At 43.0% G+C, this 18230-nt stretch overlaps 3 protein-coding genes and 1 pseudogene across 5 annotated transcripts in view; 2 read left to right on the forward strand and 2 right to left on the reverse strand.

The window, feature by feature from the left end:
* LOC309550738 (uncharacterized protein) overlaps positions 1-13776 on the forward strand; it is a 48174-nt gene extending 34398 nt beyond the window's left edge. Inside the window, exons 1-2 of one of the 2 annotated variants that reach the window (XM_082251076.1) lie at positions 8399-8438; positions 12533-13776. In XM_082251076.1, the coding sequence (XP_082107202.1) occupies positions 12547-13608 (1062 nt within the window). In that variant the 5' untranslated portion in view covers positions 8399-8438; positions 12533-12546 and the 3' untranslated portion in view covers positions 13609-13776. Of the gene's footprint in view, positions 1-8398; positions 8439-12532 lie in introns of those variants that run through there. The other variant, XM_082251075.1, reaches the window with a different exon arrangement.
* The window catches only part of LOC309550683 (uncharacterized protein), a 3164715-nt gene that overhangs the window by 2748404 nt on the left and 398081 nt on the right, over positions 1-18230 (forward strand). Inside the window, exon 50 of the mRNA XM_082251018.1 lies at positions 8109-8206. Within this exon, the coding sequence (XP_082107144.1) occupies positions 8109-8206 (98 nt within the window). The remainder of the gene's footprint in view (positions 1-8108; positions 8207-18230) is intronic.
* The window catches only part of LOC309550793, a 1525103-nt pseudogene that overhangs the window by 1036851 nt on the left and 470022 nt on the right, over positions 1-18230 (reverse strand). The gene's annotated exons all lie outside the window — the stretch shown is intronic.
* LOC309550764 (oocyte zinc finger protein XlCOF29-like) overlaps positions 1-18230 on the reverse strand; it is a 251054-nt gene that overhangs the window by 95516 nt on the left and 137308 nt on the right. The window lies entirely within an intron of this gene.

Here is an 18230-nt window from a genome sequence, read left to right on the forward strand (position 1 = left end):
CCAGCTTCTCAACTCCTATGCCTTGTTCCTGGCAGAGCTCACTAGCCTATATGATGACCCCAATAGGCAGAGTACTGCTGATCTTCAGTTAAGATCCTTGAAACAAGGAAGGAGGCCTGTGGAAGACTTTGTCGCAGAGTTCAAGAGATGGACCCTTGATTCAGAATGGAATGATGCATCTCTGAAAACCCAATTTAGGCTTGGCCTATCAGAAGCTGTTAAGGACGAGCTCGCCCGAGTGGATCTGCCAAAAACCCTGGATGCATTAATACAACTCAGTATTACCATAGATAGAAGACTACGAGAAAGAAAGGCTGAAAAGATGGGAATGCCATTATCCGTTTCCTCTCGGAGTCTGGCCGTTCCTATGGAGGTAGGAACCATACGCCCACCGCTATCAACTATGGAAAAAGCCAAAAGACGAAATGAAAATCTCTGCTTGTACTGTGCATCCCCGGATCACAAGATAAACGTCTGTCCCCTAGTCAACAAAAAGAAGGGTGAGTGTTCACATGTCTCTCTAGGAGGATTGACAACTTCATTCACTAACCCCTACATTTCTGTAGGGAGCCTGGGCAGATTCTCTTTTTGAGAAAAACGACCAGCTTCTCAACTCCTATGCCTTGTTCCTGGCAGAGCTCACTAGCCTATATGATGACCCCAATAGGCAGAGTACTGCTGATCTTCAGTTAAGATCCTTGAAACAAGGAAGGAGGCCTGTGGAAGACTTTGTCGCAGAGTTCAAGAGATGGACCCTTGATTCAGAATGGAATGATGCATTTCTGAAAACCCAATTTAGGCTTGGCCTATCAGAAGCCGTTAAGGACGAGCTCGCCCGAGTGGATCTGCCAAAAACCCTGGATGCATTAATACAACTCAGTATTACCATAGATAGAAGACTACGAGAAAGAAAGGCTGAAAAGATGGGAATGCCATTATCCGTTTCCTCTCGGAGTCTGGCCGTTCCTATGGAGGTAGGAACCATACGCCCACCGCTATCAACTATGGAAAAAGCCAAAAGACGAAATGAAAATCTCTGCTTGTACTGTGCATCCCCGGATCACAAGATAAACGTCTGTCCCCTAGTCAACAAAAAGAAGGGTGAGTGTTCACATGTCTCTCTAGGAGGATTGACAACTTCATTCACTAACCCCTACATTTTCTGTTTTTTTGACATTACAGTGGGACCAGAACAGGATTACTACTAAGGCCATGATTGACACAGGATCTTGTGGAAATTATATGGATATATGTTTTGCTGCTTTAAATAAAATTCCTATTATTTCTAAACTCAAACCTGTCTCAGTAAGTCTTATTACCGGTGTTCCGTTATCCTCTGGTCCGATCACCGATCAGACACAAGCACTTCTAGTCACTATTAACGAGTCTCATAGGGAGACTTCTACCTTCGATTTAATACCATCACCCCACTTTCCCATTGTGTTGGGACTTCCCTGGTTGCACACACACCAACCAACCATAGATTGGAAGAAACGGTCTTTGACCTTCCCTTCTTGTTATTGCGAGGAAACGTGTAACCTCCCGTTTTCCGGGAAGATTCTGTCTGTGGTGACAGATGAGATTGCACCACTATGTTATCAGGATCTTTCTGAGGTTTTTCTTGAGAAAAATGCTCAAGCATTACCTCCTCATCGAGACTATGATTGTAGCATTGATCTACTCCCAAATAGCAAATTGCCGTTCGGTCATGTTTATCCTCTTTCACAGGATGAACTTGCCCATCTCAAAACCTATTTGGATGAGAACTTGGAAAAAGGTTTTATTAGACCTTCCACTTCTTCCACAGCAGCAGGACTCTTTTTTGTTCGCAATAAAGATTCAAGTCTCAGACCTATCATCGACTACAGAAAATTGAATGCTATCACAATAAAAGATCGCTATCCTCTACCGCTTATCCCTGAGCTCATTGAGCAGGTGCGTGGAGCTACCTATTTTTCAAAATTAGACCTGAAAGGAGCATACAATCTCATTCAAATCCGTGATGGACACGAGTGGAAGACTGCGTTCAGAACTAGATACGGATTGTTCGAATATCTTGTGATGCCATTCGGCCTATGCAATGCCCCTGCAGTTTTCCAACGATTTATAAACGATATTTTTAAAGACTTACTAGATGTCTGTGTTGTGGTATATCTGGACGATATACTTATATATTCACGGACCCTGTCTGAACACATAAGACATGTAAGACTTGTATTATCGAGATTGCTTGCACATAATCTTTATGTGAAGCTGAAGAAATGCTTGTTCCATAAAGATGAGGTACTCTTTCTAGGCTACATCATATCCAAAACAGGAATCGAGATGGACATGAGTAAAATATCCTGCATTCAGGATTGGCCTACACCAACTACACGCAAGGCGCTACAGCGATTCCTGGGATTTTCAAATTTCTACAGGAAGTTCATAAAAAACTTTTCTGCTATTGTGAGACCCCTCACACAGCTCACTAGCATAAAAATACCATTTAAATGGTCAGAAGAAGCAAATAAGGCTTTCCACTTGTTAAAGACAAGGTTTACTTCCGCTCCCATATTACGCCATCCAGACCCATCCCTCCAATACATTCTGGAGGTAGATGCGTCAAACCTGGCAGTAGGAGCAATACTCTCCCAACGACCTACCCCCACTTCACCACTTCATCCAGTCGCCTTTTTTTCTAAATCCCTGAGCAGTCCCGAGATAAATTACCCCGTGGGTGAGAAGGAACTGCTTGCTATAAAATTGGCTCTGGAGAATTGGCGACATTTACTCGAAGGCACCCAATTACCAATAATTATATACACGGACCATAAAAACCTCCAATATCTTCAGACTAGCAAAACTCTCTCGCATCGACAGGTACGATGGTCACTATTCTTTCTAAGGTTTAACTTCCTAGTGACCTACACACCTGCAGATAAGAACAAAAAGGCGGATGCACTATCACGACTAACTGAAGAAAACTACTTTGAAATTCCTTCCGTTCCTATAATACCTCACAAACGCATTATTGGAGTTGTCCGTTCCTTGAAGGAAGAGGTTCTGCATGGTATAAGGTTGGATTCACCCCCACCACAACTAAATACCGATGCAGAAGGCTTCCTCTACTACAACGACAAACTTTACATACCACCTACCCTACGCACCAAGATCTTGGAATTATCGCATTATGTGCCTATGGCAGGACATATGGGTATGACAAAGACTTTCAATTTGATTTCTCGGCAATTCTGGTGGCCTGACATGAAAACATCTATACAAAAATTCGTCTCTTCATGCAATGTCTGTGCCAGGTCCAAAATTGACACTACGAGACCATCCGGTCTACTATGCAGTCTACCAATACCCCAAACTCCATGGGAGGTTCTGTCATTGGACTTCATCTTAGAATTGCCTCCTTCCAAAGGATTTCATACCATCTTGGTGTCAGTGGACCATCTGACAAAGATGGCACATTTCATTGCTATTCGCAAACTACCTTCGTCCAAACAAACGGCAGAACTCCTGATGAAACATGTCTTCAGATTTCATGGTATCCCAAAAACTCTTTTGTCTGACCGTGGATCCCAATTTATTTCTAAATTCTGGCAAGAACTATGTCACATACTACGGATTGAGTGGAAGCTCACTTCTCCTTACCATCCGCAGACCAACGGACAGACTGAAAGAGTCAACCAATGCATCGAGCAGTATTTACGTTGTTACACTTCTTACCAACAGGATGATTGGTTGGATCTTCTCCCCCTGGCAGAATTTGCCTACAGCAACGCAACTCACAGTACAACCAAGCAGAGTCCGTTCTACTTGAACTATGGGTTCCATCCCTCTATTCTCCCTCCACGCATCCTTCCTTCAAATAACCCAGTAGCCTCAGACTATCTTTCCCAAATAAAGGATTCTCTGGGTTTACTAAATACTACCATTGCACACGCTCACAGTCAACAAAAGAAGTACTATGATCTTCGTAGAAGACCTTCTCCACAGTATACTATCGGGACCTCGTTTGGCTCTCAACAAAAAACTTGAGACTGAAGATCCCTAGCAAAAAGCTTGGACCTCTGTTCTTGGGACCTTTCCCAATCAAGAAACTTATTGGAAAAGCTGCAGTGCAGCTTACATTGCCAATGGACCTAAAAATCCATCCCATTTTCCATGTGTCGCTACTAAAACCCCATGTTCCGGACCAAGGAATAAGGCCTAATATTCCACCTCCCCCTCCTGTACAAGTTGAAGGTGGAGAAGAATACGAGATAAAAGAGATTCTGGATTCTCGTATCTACAGAAGAAGACTTCAGTACTTGGTTAGATGGAAGAACTATGGGCCCCAAGACGACACCTGGCTAAACACCTCTGACATACATGCCCCTAGATTAATCCGCAATTTTCATGCGAGATACCCAGACAAACCAGCTCCAGAGGCCTTCAGGAGCAGGCCTTAAGGGGGGGGTATTGTAATGTTCCGGTACCTTTTGGTACCCTAAATTACACTTTCCACAAGTGTATGCGCCCTACAATTTACTTTTGGAAAGGTGCGCATACACCTTTAAGACTGGAGCTGTCATCACTCAGCGCCGGACTAGATGGCTATTTAAGGCGTCGGTTCTCACTCACATGTGTTCGTTCAAACACCCTTATCTGGATGCTAACCTTGCTTGAAGCTTCCATGCTTGCAAGCTTACTTCGCTGACGGAACCTCGCTGCGCTGATCCCTGTATCCCGCTACTGGATCATCCGCCTCTCCTGAACCACCCTTCGGCTGTATCGCTAATAGTGCTAAGTACCCCGCAGGGGAATTCTCTATAAACTTATACTAAGCTTACACTATCTAGCTCTGCATAGTAGAGACTGTTTATTCACATCTGCATAAACTAGATTGCTAGCTCTTGAGACTACTGCTACTTTTATGCACTGGGTTGATCTCTTTTGTATGTCCACCTGCTATTCTATCATCTGCTATCATACAACATTGCTAAACCTTCCTAAGAACCAGCTTGCTAATTGTGTGTATTTACTGGCTGAAATAAGACCTTCCACACATGATGAGTCATTGAGGTTGGGAATGGTATCTCAGCATATCTCTTACATGACTACTGACGTGGAACTATTTCTGCAGCTGAAAATCCACACCATATAAAAACGCAGGAGCGTTACAAAAACATTCCCCAGCCTGTGATGAAGAATATGTTCTATCATTGGTGTCGGAAGCAGGAAGCTACTGAGAGTTCTAAGGGAAGTAGAGGAGCTGACGGGTCTCTGAGGAGGTGTTGGGACTAAAGGACTCTAGAATCCTCTGACAGTGTACTGCATCTGAAGGACTCTGGGCCCTTGAGGAAGTCGTGTAGCCGAAGAACTTTGGGGACCTCTTAGTAATAGGGCTGAACAAACCTGAGAGGTTAGTTGGACTGAAGGGCTTCTGGGGGGGGGGGGGGGGGTAGTCAGACTGCAAGGCACTGAGGTGAGGTAAGAGGAGGCTTTAGGGTTCATAGGTGCTCTTGGTCTCTAATGGTCCTCCCACCACAGCTGCACTTTCCATTACTGACCATCTTAAAGAACTCCTATCAGCAATTGAAGGAAACCTTCACCTCACCATCTCACTTGTCAAGAAAAACGTTTCTGAAAATGCAGAACACCAAGAACCCACTACCACTCAACAATATCCTGGATACTACAGTGCCCCCCCCCCCCCATTACAGAACAGATTCCTCCCCCACAGCTCTCTACTCCAACAACAGCATCCTCCTGCCATCCAATTCAATCCCTTCTCTTACTGCAGAGAGTGACAGTGACATCACTCCTGTCAGTCAGCAAGCTGCTGGAGATTGGAGCCTTGCAGCTGGAATTCTGGCAATCATCCTAATTAGATGGCAAAAACTGGCCAAAAGTTAGCAAGTTCACCTTCCTGGACATTATGAGGACTCTGCATTGACCTCATAGCGCTGCCTCAGAGCAATCAAGTCAAAAGAAGGATTGTATTTATCACTCCTTATCTACAGATCAAAAAACAATATAAACCTGTTCAGAAACAAAACCAACCCAACAGAGAAACGGGAATTTCTGATCTGGGAGGTATACAGGGTTCTGGGAACCTGAAAATAGTAGCAAACACTAAATGAAACTGATAAAGAAGGATAAAGCTGCGCTAAATGATATATGTAATAAAACAAATGTGGTAAATATCTCAAGGAGATAGCAATAAGCTATCAAACTGGTGACTAATCAAGTGATCGTGCAAACACACAAATTGTTAAATAAAAGTGACTTCAAATTAGGTACAGTAAATTCAATAGAACACAAAGTCCATTAAAGAATAAAAAAGTCCAAAGGTGTGTAAATAGTGCTCAAGGACAGAATCCTCCACCACTAAATAATAGGAAGACGTCATCTATGACGAAACGCGTCGGTAAGGCGTGCTGACGTCACCATGTGATACCCGGAAGTCAGGCGGCTGTGTTTTTGGATCCTGCCGATACAAGCGCTGTTCGCTGTTTTACATGTGAGTGTTTTACCAATACGATAAATGTCCATCTTTACATATTTCACTATGGTGGTTATTATTCTTTCATGATCATTGCTGGATTGTGGGCTACCCAGGTCTCTATGCTGCGGTGTCTATCATCTTGCTGGACTGAGTGCAGTTGCCAATGGTCCTGGTTGAGCTGGTCCGTTATACTTTCATGAGTCATATATGCCTGATTACAGCCTCCATCTGGTAAGCGCATTAGCGTGATATGCTCCTTCACACGGTGGAAAGAATATTATTTAGCGGTGGAGGATTCTGTCCTTGAGCACTATTTACACACCTTTTGGACTTTTTTATTCTTTAATGGACTTTGTGTTCTATTGAATTTACTGTACCTAATTTGAAGTCACTTTTATTTATCAATTTGTGTGTTTGCACGATCACTTGATTAGTCACCAGTTTGATAGCTTATTGCTATCTCTTTGAGATATTTACCACATTTGTTTTATTACATATATCATTTAGCGCAGCTTTATCCTTCTTTATTTGTTACTTTGGTGTTTCCCACTGTAGCTGCAGCTTTGATTTAATTCAATTTTTCACTGTTATTGAATTTTTGTGTTTTAGCGCGGTTATTTTATTACACCTTTTGACTAAATGAAACAGTCCAAACTAAATGTGTTCCCATGGGGGCAGTAGTCCTTAAATGTATAGCAACCCTCCTATTATCCCCCTCACCCCCTCACATCCACATCGTGTTATTGTGTGACCAATACCATCCAAATAATTCTTGCTTTGATTTCCCAAAGTTATCTACAAGTAGACCTGTATAGATCAAATGAGGATGGAGGATGACTGGAGTCACATGACTGAGAAGATACTGAACCTCACCCTGGAGATCATCTACCTGTTGACCAGAGAGGTGAGGAGGATTCTGGGAGGTCACATGACATCACTCTTATCCCTATTAATAAAGCACTCACCTGACCGAGGATTCTGGGAGGTCACATAACATCACTTTTGTTTCTATTAATAAAACACAGACCTGACTGGAGAGGTGAGGAGGATTCTGGGAGGTCACATGACATCACTCATATCTCTATAAATAAAACACAGTTCAGACTGGAAAGGTGAGGAGGATTCTGGGATTCTAACATGATATTCCTTTTGGTTCTCCAATACAGAGATTTTCTCTTCAGAGGTCAGGTGATCATTTGACCATCACAGTGCCTCCATGTGACTCCCTAAAACCTGAGAGACACAACATGCAGAAGATTCTAGAAGTCACCAAGAAGATGATGGAGCTGCTGACAGGAGAGGTGAGCGGTGCTGGGAATTCTGGGACATTATCCAGTAACAGACAAGGGATGTGTCTGGATGGTGACTGTATCATTGTGTGTGTCAGGTTCCTATAAGGTGTCAGGATGTCACTGTCTATTTCTCCATGGAGGAGTGGGAGTATTTAGAAGGACACAAGGATCTCTACAAGGACGTCATGATGGAGAATCAGCCGCCCCTCACATCACCGGGTAAGAGGAGACTTTATTGTAAAGGAGAGAGAAGTACGGAGGGTCCACCTAGATCCCCCATCATCTGATAAACGCATAGAAACAATGTATTCAGTCAGTGTGTGTGTTTCCTACAGATGGATCCAGTAATGGGAACCCACCAGAGAGATGTCCCCGTCCTCTGTATTCCCGGGATTCCACACAGGAAGGTCACACCATCCCTCACCATCATCAGGTAGATGAGGAACAATCACTGATAGTATCATTAGGATCTGTACATTATCTGCATTGTTACAACTGATTTCATTTTTTATTATATATTCAGACTAAAAACCTGAGAGATTCTAAAGTTGAGGGTAAAGCAGAAGAAGAAGAGATGTACGGGAGTGATAATGAGCAATCTATGGAGGAGGATGGAATAACGGGGAAATTTATAGAGGAGGACACTCCTACAGAGATCAGCACAGGTGGGTCTTTAACACTAAATACTCCACCCATACTGCTCACTGATTGGCCCAGAGTATTACAAGGACTGGGTGAAATCAGCCTGTAATACCCTGGTCATTTTCCTGAGCTGTGTTCCCTGTCCTTTATTTCTCTCGTATAATCTTCCTTCTCTTGTCTGCAGACACAGTTTATGAATATAGACTGGATTTATGTAGATTTTGGGGTTTGGCTGGAAGCAATGTTGGTTTTCATCATAGGCATTGCTCGACCTAGGCAGCTGGTTGATATGCCTTGGGTCCTCTGCCTCTTGCCCAGGTCTAGCAAGATCTATGAGAGAGAAATTCTCTCAGGGTTATTTGTTCTGTTGTTTGCTGGCTGTGTCGGGTGGAGGGATATGTCTGTATAGTCTCAGACCCAAGTCACTGAGTGCAGTCTCAGGAGATGGAAGGCAGCAGTGTGGGACCTCTGCAGCTTGTTTCAAGTAAACATTTAAAGAGTAACTCCACTTTTGTTGAGAAAAAAACATTCCCCTCGAGGTGATCTATGTACAAACCTGATTCCAAAAAAGTTGGGACACTGTACAAATTGTGAATAAAAACAGAATGCAATGATGTGGAATTTTAAAAATTTCAATTTTTTATTCCGAATGCAACATAGATGACATATCACTGAGAAAATGTAAGGGAAAATTCATAAGTTGATTTTAAATTTCATGGCATCAACACATCTCAAAAAAGTTGGGACAAGGCCATGTTTACCACTGTGTGGCATCCCCTCTTCTTTTTATAACAGTCTGCAAATGTCTGGGGACTGAGGAGACAAGTTGCTCAAGTTTAGGAATAGGAATGTTGTCCCATTCTTGTCTAATACAGGCTTCTAGTTGCTCAACTGTCTATGTCTTCTTTGTCGCATCTTCCTCTATGATGCGCCAAATGTTTTCTATGGGTGAAAGATCTGGACTGCAGGCTGGCCATTTCAATACCCGGAACCTTCTTCGATGCAGTATGTGGTCTGGCATTGTCATGTTGGAAAATGCAAGGTTTTCCCTGAAAGAGACAACGTCTGGATGGGAGCATATGTTCTAGAACTTATATTAAAGAAAATGAACTACCCAAAACGTGCCATCATCCAAAATTGAAGAGAAAAAAGAAATTGTGGAGAGCCGTGGATTGGAAAACCAAAACACAGCTTGTTCTTCACAAAAACATATGACTGGACTTTCTAAGGCACACCATAGAATGAATCATAGCGACTCACAAATTTAAAAGAACATTATTTATTGAATACAACCAAAATTAAAAAATGAGGGCAAAAAGACAGATTTTCCTCATTGGAACATATATAACATGTGACAAAACACAAGAGTCTTAAAATCGAATAACCTAAGACTATTTCTAGCCCATATAATCTCGCAGGATAAATGGGAGAAATGTGTAGGTTATTATAAATTCACAATATTAGATACATCATGTATTGCATAATCATATCTGATCTTTGGGTCTACGCGTTTCGCAGCGTGCTTCTTCAGGACCACATTTTTACATCAGAGATTTCTTGAAATAGACAAAACATCAGTTAGTATCAACACAATCAAGAAGATATCATTTGCACTATAATTCGTGTGTAGCACAGGAGGACACACCTGTAACAGGGTGTAGCCATTGTCTCCCGGGCGGACATAGAGGGCGCGAGAAAGGGTATATGAGGCAGAGCAGATGAATGGGTAAGTAGATTCTAGAATAGTCTTGGGTTATTCGATTTTAAGACTCTTGTGTTTTGTCACATGTTATATATGTTCCAATGAGGACAATCTGTCTTTTTGCCCTAATTTTTTAATTTTGGTTGTATTCAATAAATAATGTTCTTTTAAATTTGTGAGTCACTATGATTCATTCTATGGCGTGCCTTAGAAAGTCCAGTCATATGTTTTTGTGAAGAACAAGCTGTGTTTTGGTTTTCCAATCCACGGCTCTCCACAATTTTCTTTTTTTTTTTTTTCATGTTCTAGAACTTGGGTATACCTTTCAGCACTGATGGTGCCTTTCCAGATGTGTAAACTGCCCATGCCACACACACTCATGCAACCCCATACCATCAGAGATGCAGGCTTCTGAACTGAGCGCTGAGAACAACTTGGGTTGTCCTTGTCCTCTTTAGTCCTGATGATGTGGCATCCCAGTTTTCCAAAAAGAACTTCAAATTTTGATTCGTCTGACCACAGAACAGTTTTCCACTTTGCCACAGTCCGTTTTAAATGGGCCTTGACACAGAGAAAACGCCTGCGCTTCTGGATCATGTTTAGATACGGCTTCTTTTATGGCCTATAGAGTTTTAGCCGGCAACAGCGAATGGCACGGTGGATTGTGTTCACCGACAATGTTTTCTGGAAGTATTCCTGAGCCCATGTTGTGATTTCCGTTACAGAAGCATTCCTGTATGTGATGCAGTGCCGTCTAAGGGCTCGAAGATCACGGGCATCCAATATGGTTTTCCGGCCTTGACCCTTACGCACAGAGATTGTTCCAGATTCTCTGAATCTTTGGATGATATTATGCACTGTAGATGATGATAACTTCAAACTCTTTGCAATTTTTCTCTGAGAAACTCCATTCTGATATTGCTCCACTATTTTTCGCCCCAGCATTGGGTGAATTGGTGATCCTCGTCCCATCCTGACTTCTGAGAGACACTGCCACTCTGAGAGGCTCTTTTTATACCCAATCATGTTGCCAATTGACCTAATAAGTGGCAAATTGGTCCTCTAGCTGTTTCTTAGATGTACATTTAACTTTTCCGGCCTCTTATTGTCACCTGTCCCAACTTTTTTGGAATGTGTAGCTCTCATGAAATCCAAAATGAGCCAATATTTGGCATGAAATTTCAAAATGTCTCACTTTCAACATTTGATATGTTATCTATATTATATTGTGAATAAAATATAAGTTTATGAGATTTGTAAATTAGTCCATTCCTTTTTTACGTACAGTGTCCCAACTTTTTTGGAATTGGGTTGTACATTACAAGGATTTTAACAAACTTTGTTGCAGATTCCTACCTTTTTTTTTTTCTGAAGAAATCTCTGTTGTTCCTCTGTGCTAAGTGGGTCTAATGGGAGTGGTTTCCTAATTGTTTATCAGCTGTGGCAGCTGCAGAGCACTAATGAGGAAATATGCCTGCATCCCTTCAGACGTGTTCCTATTGGGAGTATCTCACCAAAAATTACATTTTTGTTACAGGGGATGCCAGCCATTTGACTTGTATCTTAGTGTAGACTTCTGGGAAAATTGGTGAGCCAATCACACAAGCAGGAAATGTATGTTTCCGGGGTGTGGTCAGTATACATTCTGTGTACAGAACAGCTCCAGGCGGCCATATTGCATTGAATTTTCAGAAAATTACAACAGCTGCAGATTGAAAAGGAAAGGTCATTTTTAATAACATCCATTTACAATATGGCTTGTGTCACAATTGTATACGCTCTATTGTTTTTTTATTTGCTATTTTTTTTTCTCCACAAAAGTGGAGTTTCCCTTTTAAGCTTCCACTGATTACTGAATATCACTTTTAGGAGTCCTGACTCTTACTCTGTATAGTTTACATTGCATATAATGTAGTCCTGACCCCTGCACTATGTTGTACGTTACATAGTTTTATAAACTATTTTATAAATTATTGTACCCTATACAGTATGTTGTTGCTCTCTACCCTCTACTATATATTAACATAATATGTATTCCATTTTGTTACACCCATTGTCTACCAGCTGGACATTTTATATCTGATGATTTGATTGGAGCACAGACTTTTACATGTTGATAATAATGTGATAACATCCTCAAGCTTTGAAACCTTAAACAGAAAGTGACACTCATCCTAAAATCCCCTCATCACTGTTTCTGCTATAAAATACAGTTCTCGTTGTTTCCTCACTCTCTGACTACGGTCCATGAATAAAGAAATGAACTGGTAGGAGATCAGGGGACCCATTTACTAGTTATCTTGCGGGTGGAATTGTAAGATCCTCAGAGACAAAGCTGCCTGATGTGGGCGGAGTCCTGGTTTAGGGGAACCAATCTGCTCATGTCTAGTAATAATCTTTTTATTTCTATTTTAGTAGATGGACGGGAGATGTGGAAAACCTCAGAGGATTGTCTCACTTTGTCTCCAGACTGTAAAGTAGAAGATGAGGACATCACACAGTATAGTCCAGGAGAAAACCCGGCTACCTCAAATGTCCATCCTCCACCACACAGTGTAGATGGACCATCGTATTCCTCTTATCCTGAGGAACCTCAGACTGTGAGGGACGGTGCCGTCCTTCCAATAGATAAGAGGTTTTCCTGCACTGAGTGCGGGAAGCAATTCCAATTTAAATCCAGTCTTAATGTACATATAAGATCTCATACAGGTGAGAAGCCACATATATGCCCAGAGTGCAGGAAATGTTTTTCAGCTAAATCCAGTCTTTCTGTACATCAGAGATCTCACACGGTGAAAGAGCTGTATTCTTGTTCTGAGTGTGGGAAATGTTTATCAAAGAAGTCCAATCTTTACACACATCAGAGATCTCACACAGGAGAGAAACCGTATTCCTGTCCTGATTGTGGGAAATGTTTTACAGAGAAATTCAGTCTTGACAGACATCAGAGATCTCACACGGGGGATAAACCATATTCATGTTCTGAGTGCAAGAAATGTTTTTCAGAGAAGTCCAGACTTGACAGACATCAGAGATCTCACACAGGGAAAAAGCCGTATTCCTGCCCTGAGTGCGGAAAATGTTTTTTAGAGAAATGTAATCTTTACAGTCATCAGAGATTGCACACGGGAGAGAAGCCGTATTCCTGTTCCGAGTGTGGGAAATGTTTTGTGCAAAAGACAGATCTTGTCAAACATCAGAGGTCTCACACTGGGGAAAAACCATATTCATGTCCTGAGTGCGGGAAATGTTTTGCAGATAAGTCAAATCTTTATAATCATCAGAGAACGCACACGGGAGAGAAGCCATATTCCTGTGCTGAGTGTGGGAAATGTTTTGTACAAAAATCAGCACTTGTCACACATCAGAGGTCCCACTCGGGGGAAAAACCGTATTTCTGTCCTCAGTGTGGGAAATGTTTTTCACAGAAGTCCCATCTCTCCAAACATCAGAGATTTCACACAGAGAAGTCATTTTCCTGTCCTGAGTGAGGAAATTGTTACTCTCTGAAGTCCTGTCTTCCTGTATATCAGGGATCCCACACAACCCTCGATGTGTATTGGTGACTTGAGTGCAGGATATGTCTTCTATATGAATTTTACTGGACATCACAGCAATCATATGGAGAAGAACACCCTGATATACACCTCAGATATACTTGTAACCAGTGGCGGCCTGTGCATAGGGGGTGCCTGGGCGCCGCCCCCCTAAAAAAAAGGAAAAAAAAATTACAAAAAGAACAATAAAGTTTTGAAAAAACAAATCGCGTTCGCCGGGCCTATGTGGTGGCTATGGGGGGTGGGGTTTACGACCCAGAAGAGGCGCCGATTGGCTGCCTTCTGGGGGGCGTAACCTGGGCGCAGGTCAAAGCGCTAGGACACCCCCACTTTTGTGATATCCTGGCTGTGACAGCCTGGACCAATCATCATCCAGGACATCCGATTGCTGATGTCGCAATGGGGGCGGTGCCGGTGCGTGCATCAGTCACGCACCGTCACTGCCCGATGTCCTTCCCGCCGCCCGGAACCAATTGGAAGACCAGAAGACTGAAGAGGAGGAGACGAGCAGTGCCGTGGACGGTTCCCGGAATCCCGCCACCGTTAGAAGAAGAGGACTCGAGGAGAGGGGCAGCGCCGTGGACGTCTCGCAGGCAGCCCAGGAGGAGAGCAGGTAAGTGATTGAAGCCGACCTGTGCCCTCACCTGTACCATGCCGCCTATACCATCACCTGTACCATGCCGCCTATACCATCACCTGTGCCATGCCACCTATACCATCACCTGTGCCATGCTGCCTATACCATCACCTGTGCCATGCCTGTACCATCACCTGTGCCATGCCGCCTATACCATCACCTGTGCCATGCCGCCTATACCATCACCTGTGCCATGCCTGTACCATCACCTGTGCCATGCCTATACCATCACCTGTGCCATGCCTGTACCATCACCTGTGCCATGCCTATACCATCACCTGTGCCATGCCTATACCATCACCTGTGCCATGCCTTTACCATCACCTGTGCCATGCCTGTACCATGACCTCAAAGTCACGCAATTTTTTTACCGCGTTTTTTGCCGCGAACCAATACCTATTATATTTTTCTTTTTGCGCCCCCCCCCCCCCAAAAAATTTTGAGCACCAGCCGCCACTGCTTGTAACACACTGCGTTGTTACTGGTTGCAGGATGTTAAATGGCCACAGAATGGCATTGTTCAGTTTAGCTATTACAGGGTCTTGTCTAGCAATGCTAAGAATGTTGGGACTTGAATGCTGCAAGCCGGATTTCTTCACTCAGACAAGCTGGAACTGAGTGGGCAAAGGCGCAGGAGCCTTTAAAAAGGAAAAGCCAGTGAGAAACGAGGAGACTGTGAGAGAGCCAGGATGGTGAGAGAAAGTTGTTTAGATCCAAGAGGACACACTCTGCATCGGATTGAGCCAGAGAGCTAAACAGGTGATTCCAGATCACTGAACCCACTGAGGGGCAGAAAAGATGGTCCTACAGTCAGAGAGATTGGATCAGTACTATCAGCATGACTTCATCCACGGGAGGAGACAAAGGGGGCCCCCCCAACACTCAAGGTGATCACTTTGCCCTGCTACAACAAAGGACTGGGTGAGAGGGTTCCTAACCCATACCACGCCATCACATGTTGCAGGCTTATTTGCTGTTGCCAGTTATTTCAGCTCAGGATTTCCTACAGTACATACTGCAACACAGAGAGACAGACTCTATAGCCCATTCAGTGCTTCCGCCTATCTCCAGTCATTACTCGTTGATTCACTGCATGCAGGATGTCAGCACTAATGTTTTCTGTATCGCTGATAGGCAGGAATTCTGAAAGCATTCCATTTTAGGTCTATCCAAGGAAGGAACAAGTTTCACAAGCCAATTTCTGCACTTAAAGTGACATGCTTATGCTAAATTCTATTCTCACGCCCTTACCAGCTTAAGGAATTTCTATAATCATCTGATGTCTTTAAAGTGACTACCCAAGTTTGTTGCCAAAAAGGAACTCGGCTTGCTTTATTACCAGCTCTGGGGAAGTGCCATTCTTCACCCAAAGAGATTACACCTCTACTGTGCACAAACGTAAGGGCCCCATCAAGCCGGCAGAAGAGTATATAGAGTCCCATATTTTGAGATTTGTTTTCTGAGATATTTCTTATCATAATCATCAGAGAGGTAAACCCTGGCTCTGGTTACTGGAAGCCCACCAGTGAGCTTGTGTAATATCTCTTGCTCTTTTCTTTTCTGCTCACTTGGGGGAAAACCTCTTAAAGTGAGACTGTACAATATTGTATTGTTTATTCCTATTATGTGGTTTTCTCTTGTGTACATCAGACGCTGACTTTTTCGGGATTATACTACTGCTAATCTGACCTCAATATAAACTGAATAATTGTTCTTCAAAAGTTGTGTGTTTATTCTATGAGTGACATCTGGTTAAAGTATTACAGTGGCTTCTGCAGGGGCTGTACTTCAACCAGGGCTCAAATACTCAGCGGCTCCTGAGGGGGTAGCGCTATATACTGCATGGCTTATCTTCATCATGTAAGAAACGGTTCATAAGGAGATCAGAGTTCACCAGAGACATCTATAGAGTGTTCTACCGTGTTGGCCATTGCAATAGAAAAAAAAAATGAAGCCATTACCTTTCAGTTGGTATAAATTTTGTGGTGTAAGCTTTCACAAACACTTAGAGGTCTATTGTTTTTTTTTGTTTTTAACTTCATTTAATGAATTGGCCGTAGCACTGGAAGAGTATTGAATCGCCCACGGTACAGCAATTCTATGGTATGGTGCGAAGGGATATACCACTGTATAAATTGATATACAAGAGTAGAGGTTGTCCCGGTAAGTTTACTAAACTCTGGCAGCCCTGGCTGAATGTTGATGATTCATTCTTGTCGAACGCCCCTCTGCCTCAGAGCTTGTAAGCTGATCCCCCCCCGGTGTCACAGATTATATGGGACGACTATACTGTGGTGTCTGTTGCCCCCCTGGGGGCCGGGTTTATGGAGGGTGGGGGAAGGTGTGTGTGTGTGGGTGTTTGTATATGTTTATGTCCATGTTGGCTGTGTGTGTATGGCTGTTGTCCTTGTTCCTTCTGTTTTTGAGACCACTTTTATGCCCTATTCGAGTTTGTCCTACAGGCTGTCCTTTTGGGTTCCAGGCGGGGCCCTGCTGTCAGGGGCCCCTCCCTCACCTCATTGGCCACGGTTGGCCTGTCACTGAGTCTGTTAGTCTTTTGATATGTTCTCCACTACTTTCACCATGCAAATCTTGTCATAGTTTACTGCCTTGGTTGTAGTGTTTTTGTTGTGTATTTTTATTGCAAACGTATAAATAAACACCTTTAAAAAAAAAAAAAATGAATTGGCCGTAAATTATTTAATATAATGATCATCAGCTCCTTCCAGTGGCAATAATGGGGCACTCAGGATTATAGACACTAGATGGAGCTACACTCTTGCATTGTTAGGCTCCTCCCTGGAGCACCAAAGCACTTCATCATTGTTTCTCAACCAGGGTTCCTTTAGAGGTTGCTAGGAGTTGCTTGAGCAATGGGCAGTTTCTGCCTCTCAGATAAGTTCCCCCTGACACCGTTGATCTTTTTAGCTATCTATAAGAAGGTAATTCTTCCCAGTGTCCACAAGTGTAAGGAGCATTTATCCCACTGACCATCACACTAATGTATCATGAGTTGTAGATATAGTCATTTTTAGCAGGGGTTCCCTGAGACCTGGAATTTATTTCAAGGGTTCCTCTGTGTTGAAAAGGTTGAGAAAGGCTGCACTACACAGTGGAAGACTTTCTTCTCCCCCCACCTCTGGATGATGGGCCACTTGCACTCCTGTGAAGTGCAGCCTGGAACATCAGGAATATTGCTGTGCCTGTCCATGTCGAGTGGCATAGCCATGCATCCAGAATATTCGAGAGGCTCCAAGTGCTGTAAGCAGCTGGCAATGTTCTTCCCCACAGACAACCCAGATGTGCATGGTTGCAGTCTGGATGACTCCTACTGGTAGACACAATGACTGATCACAAATGTACCTGGTGCCCTCTCAGCTGACCAAAATTGTTCCCCCCCCCCCCTCGTTATCATAGAAGCAACCAAGGCAGATTACTTTTTTTTTTACTGGAAGCGGAGCAGGCGGGAGACTCCACTTTCAGGGTTTCTGCAATGCCCCAGGGGGAGAGAGTTCACACAGAGAGGGTTTATGCTTCATGTAGAGTCCGAAATCTCTTATCTCAACCAGAAGTTATTATATCTAGAAGTTTTTGGGCACTTTGGTTCAATCAGGGAGTAGGGCAAATCCAGTTTCAACAACCTGCTGTTTCTTCTACTTCAGTGAGATGTATCCCTTGCTGCTCTCATGGTTTGGGTATTCTGCTGCAGTCCCCAGTTCTATTAAGACTTGATTCACATCTATGCATGTTGCTTTTGAACTTTTCTGCAGTGATTATTTGCTATGCATTCAGCATTTTTTTTTTTTTATATATACTGCGATTTTACCACAATTTGTGTTTTGCATTTTTTATCCTTTTTTTTTTTTTTTTGAAAAATATGTTGGTGAATACAGATTTAAAAAAGGGAATGCAAATTGTG

This window comes from Pelophylax lessonae (genome assembly GCF_965119305.1).
Source record: "Pelophylax lessonae genome assembly, chromosome: 3".
In the NCBI taxonomy this organism is placed as follows: domain Eukaryota; kingdom Metazoa; phylum Chordata; class Amphibia; order Anura; family Ranidae; genus Pelophylax; species Pelophylax lessonae.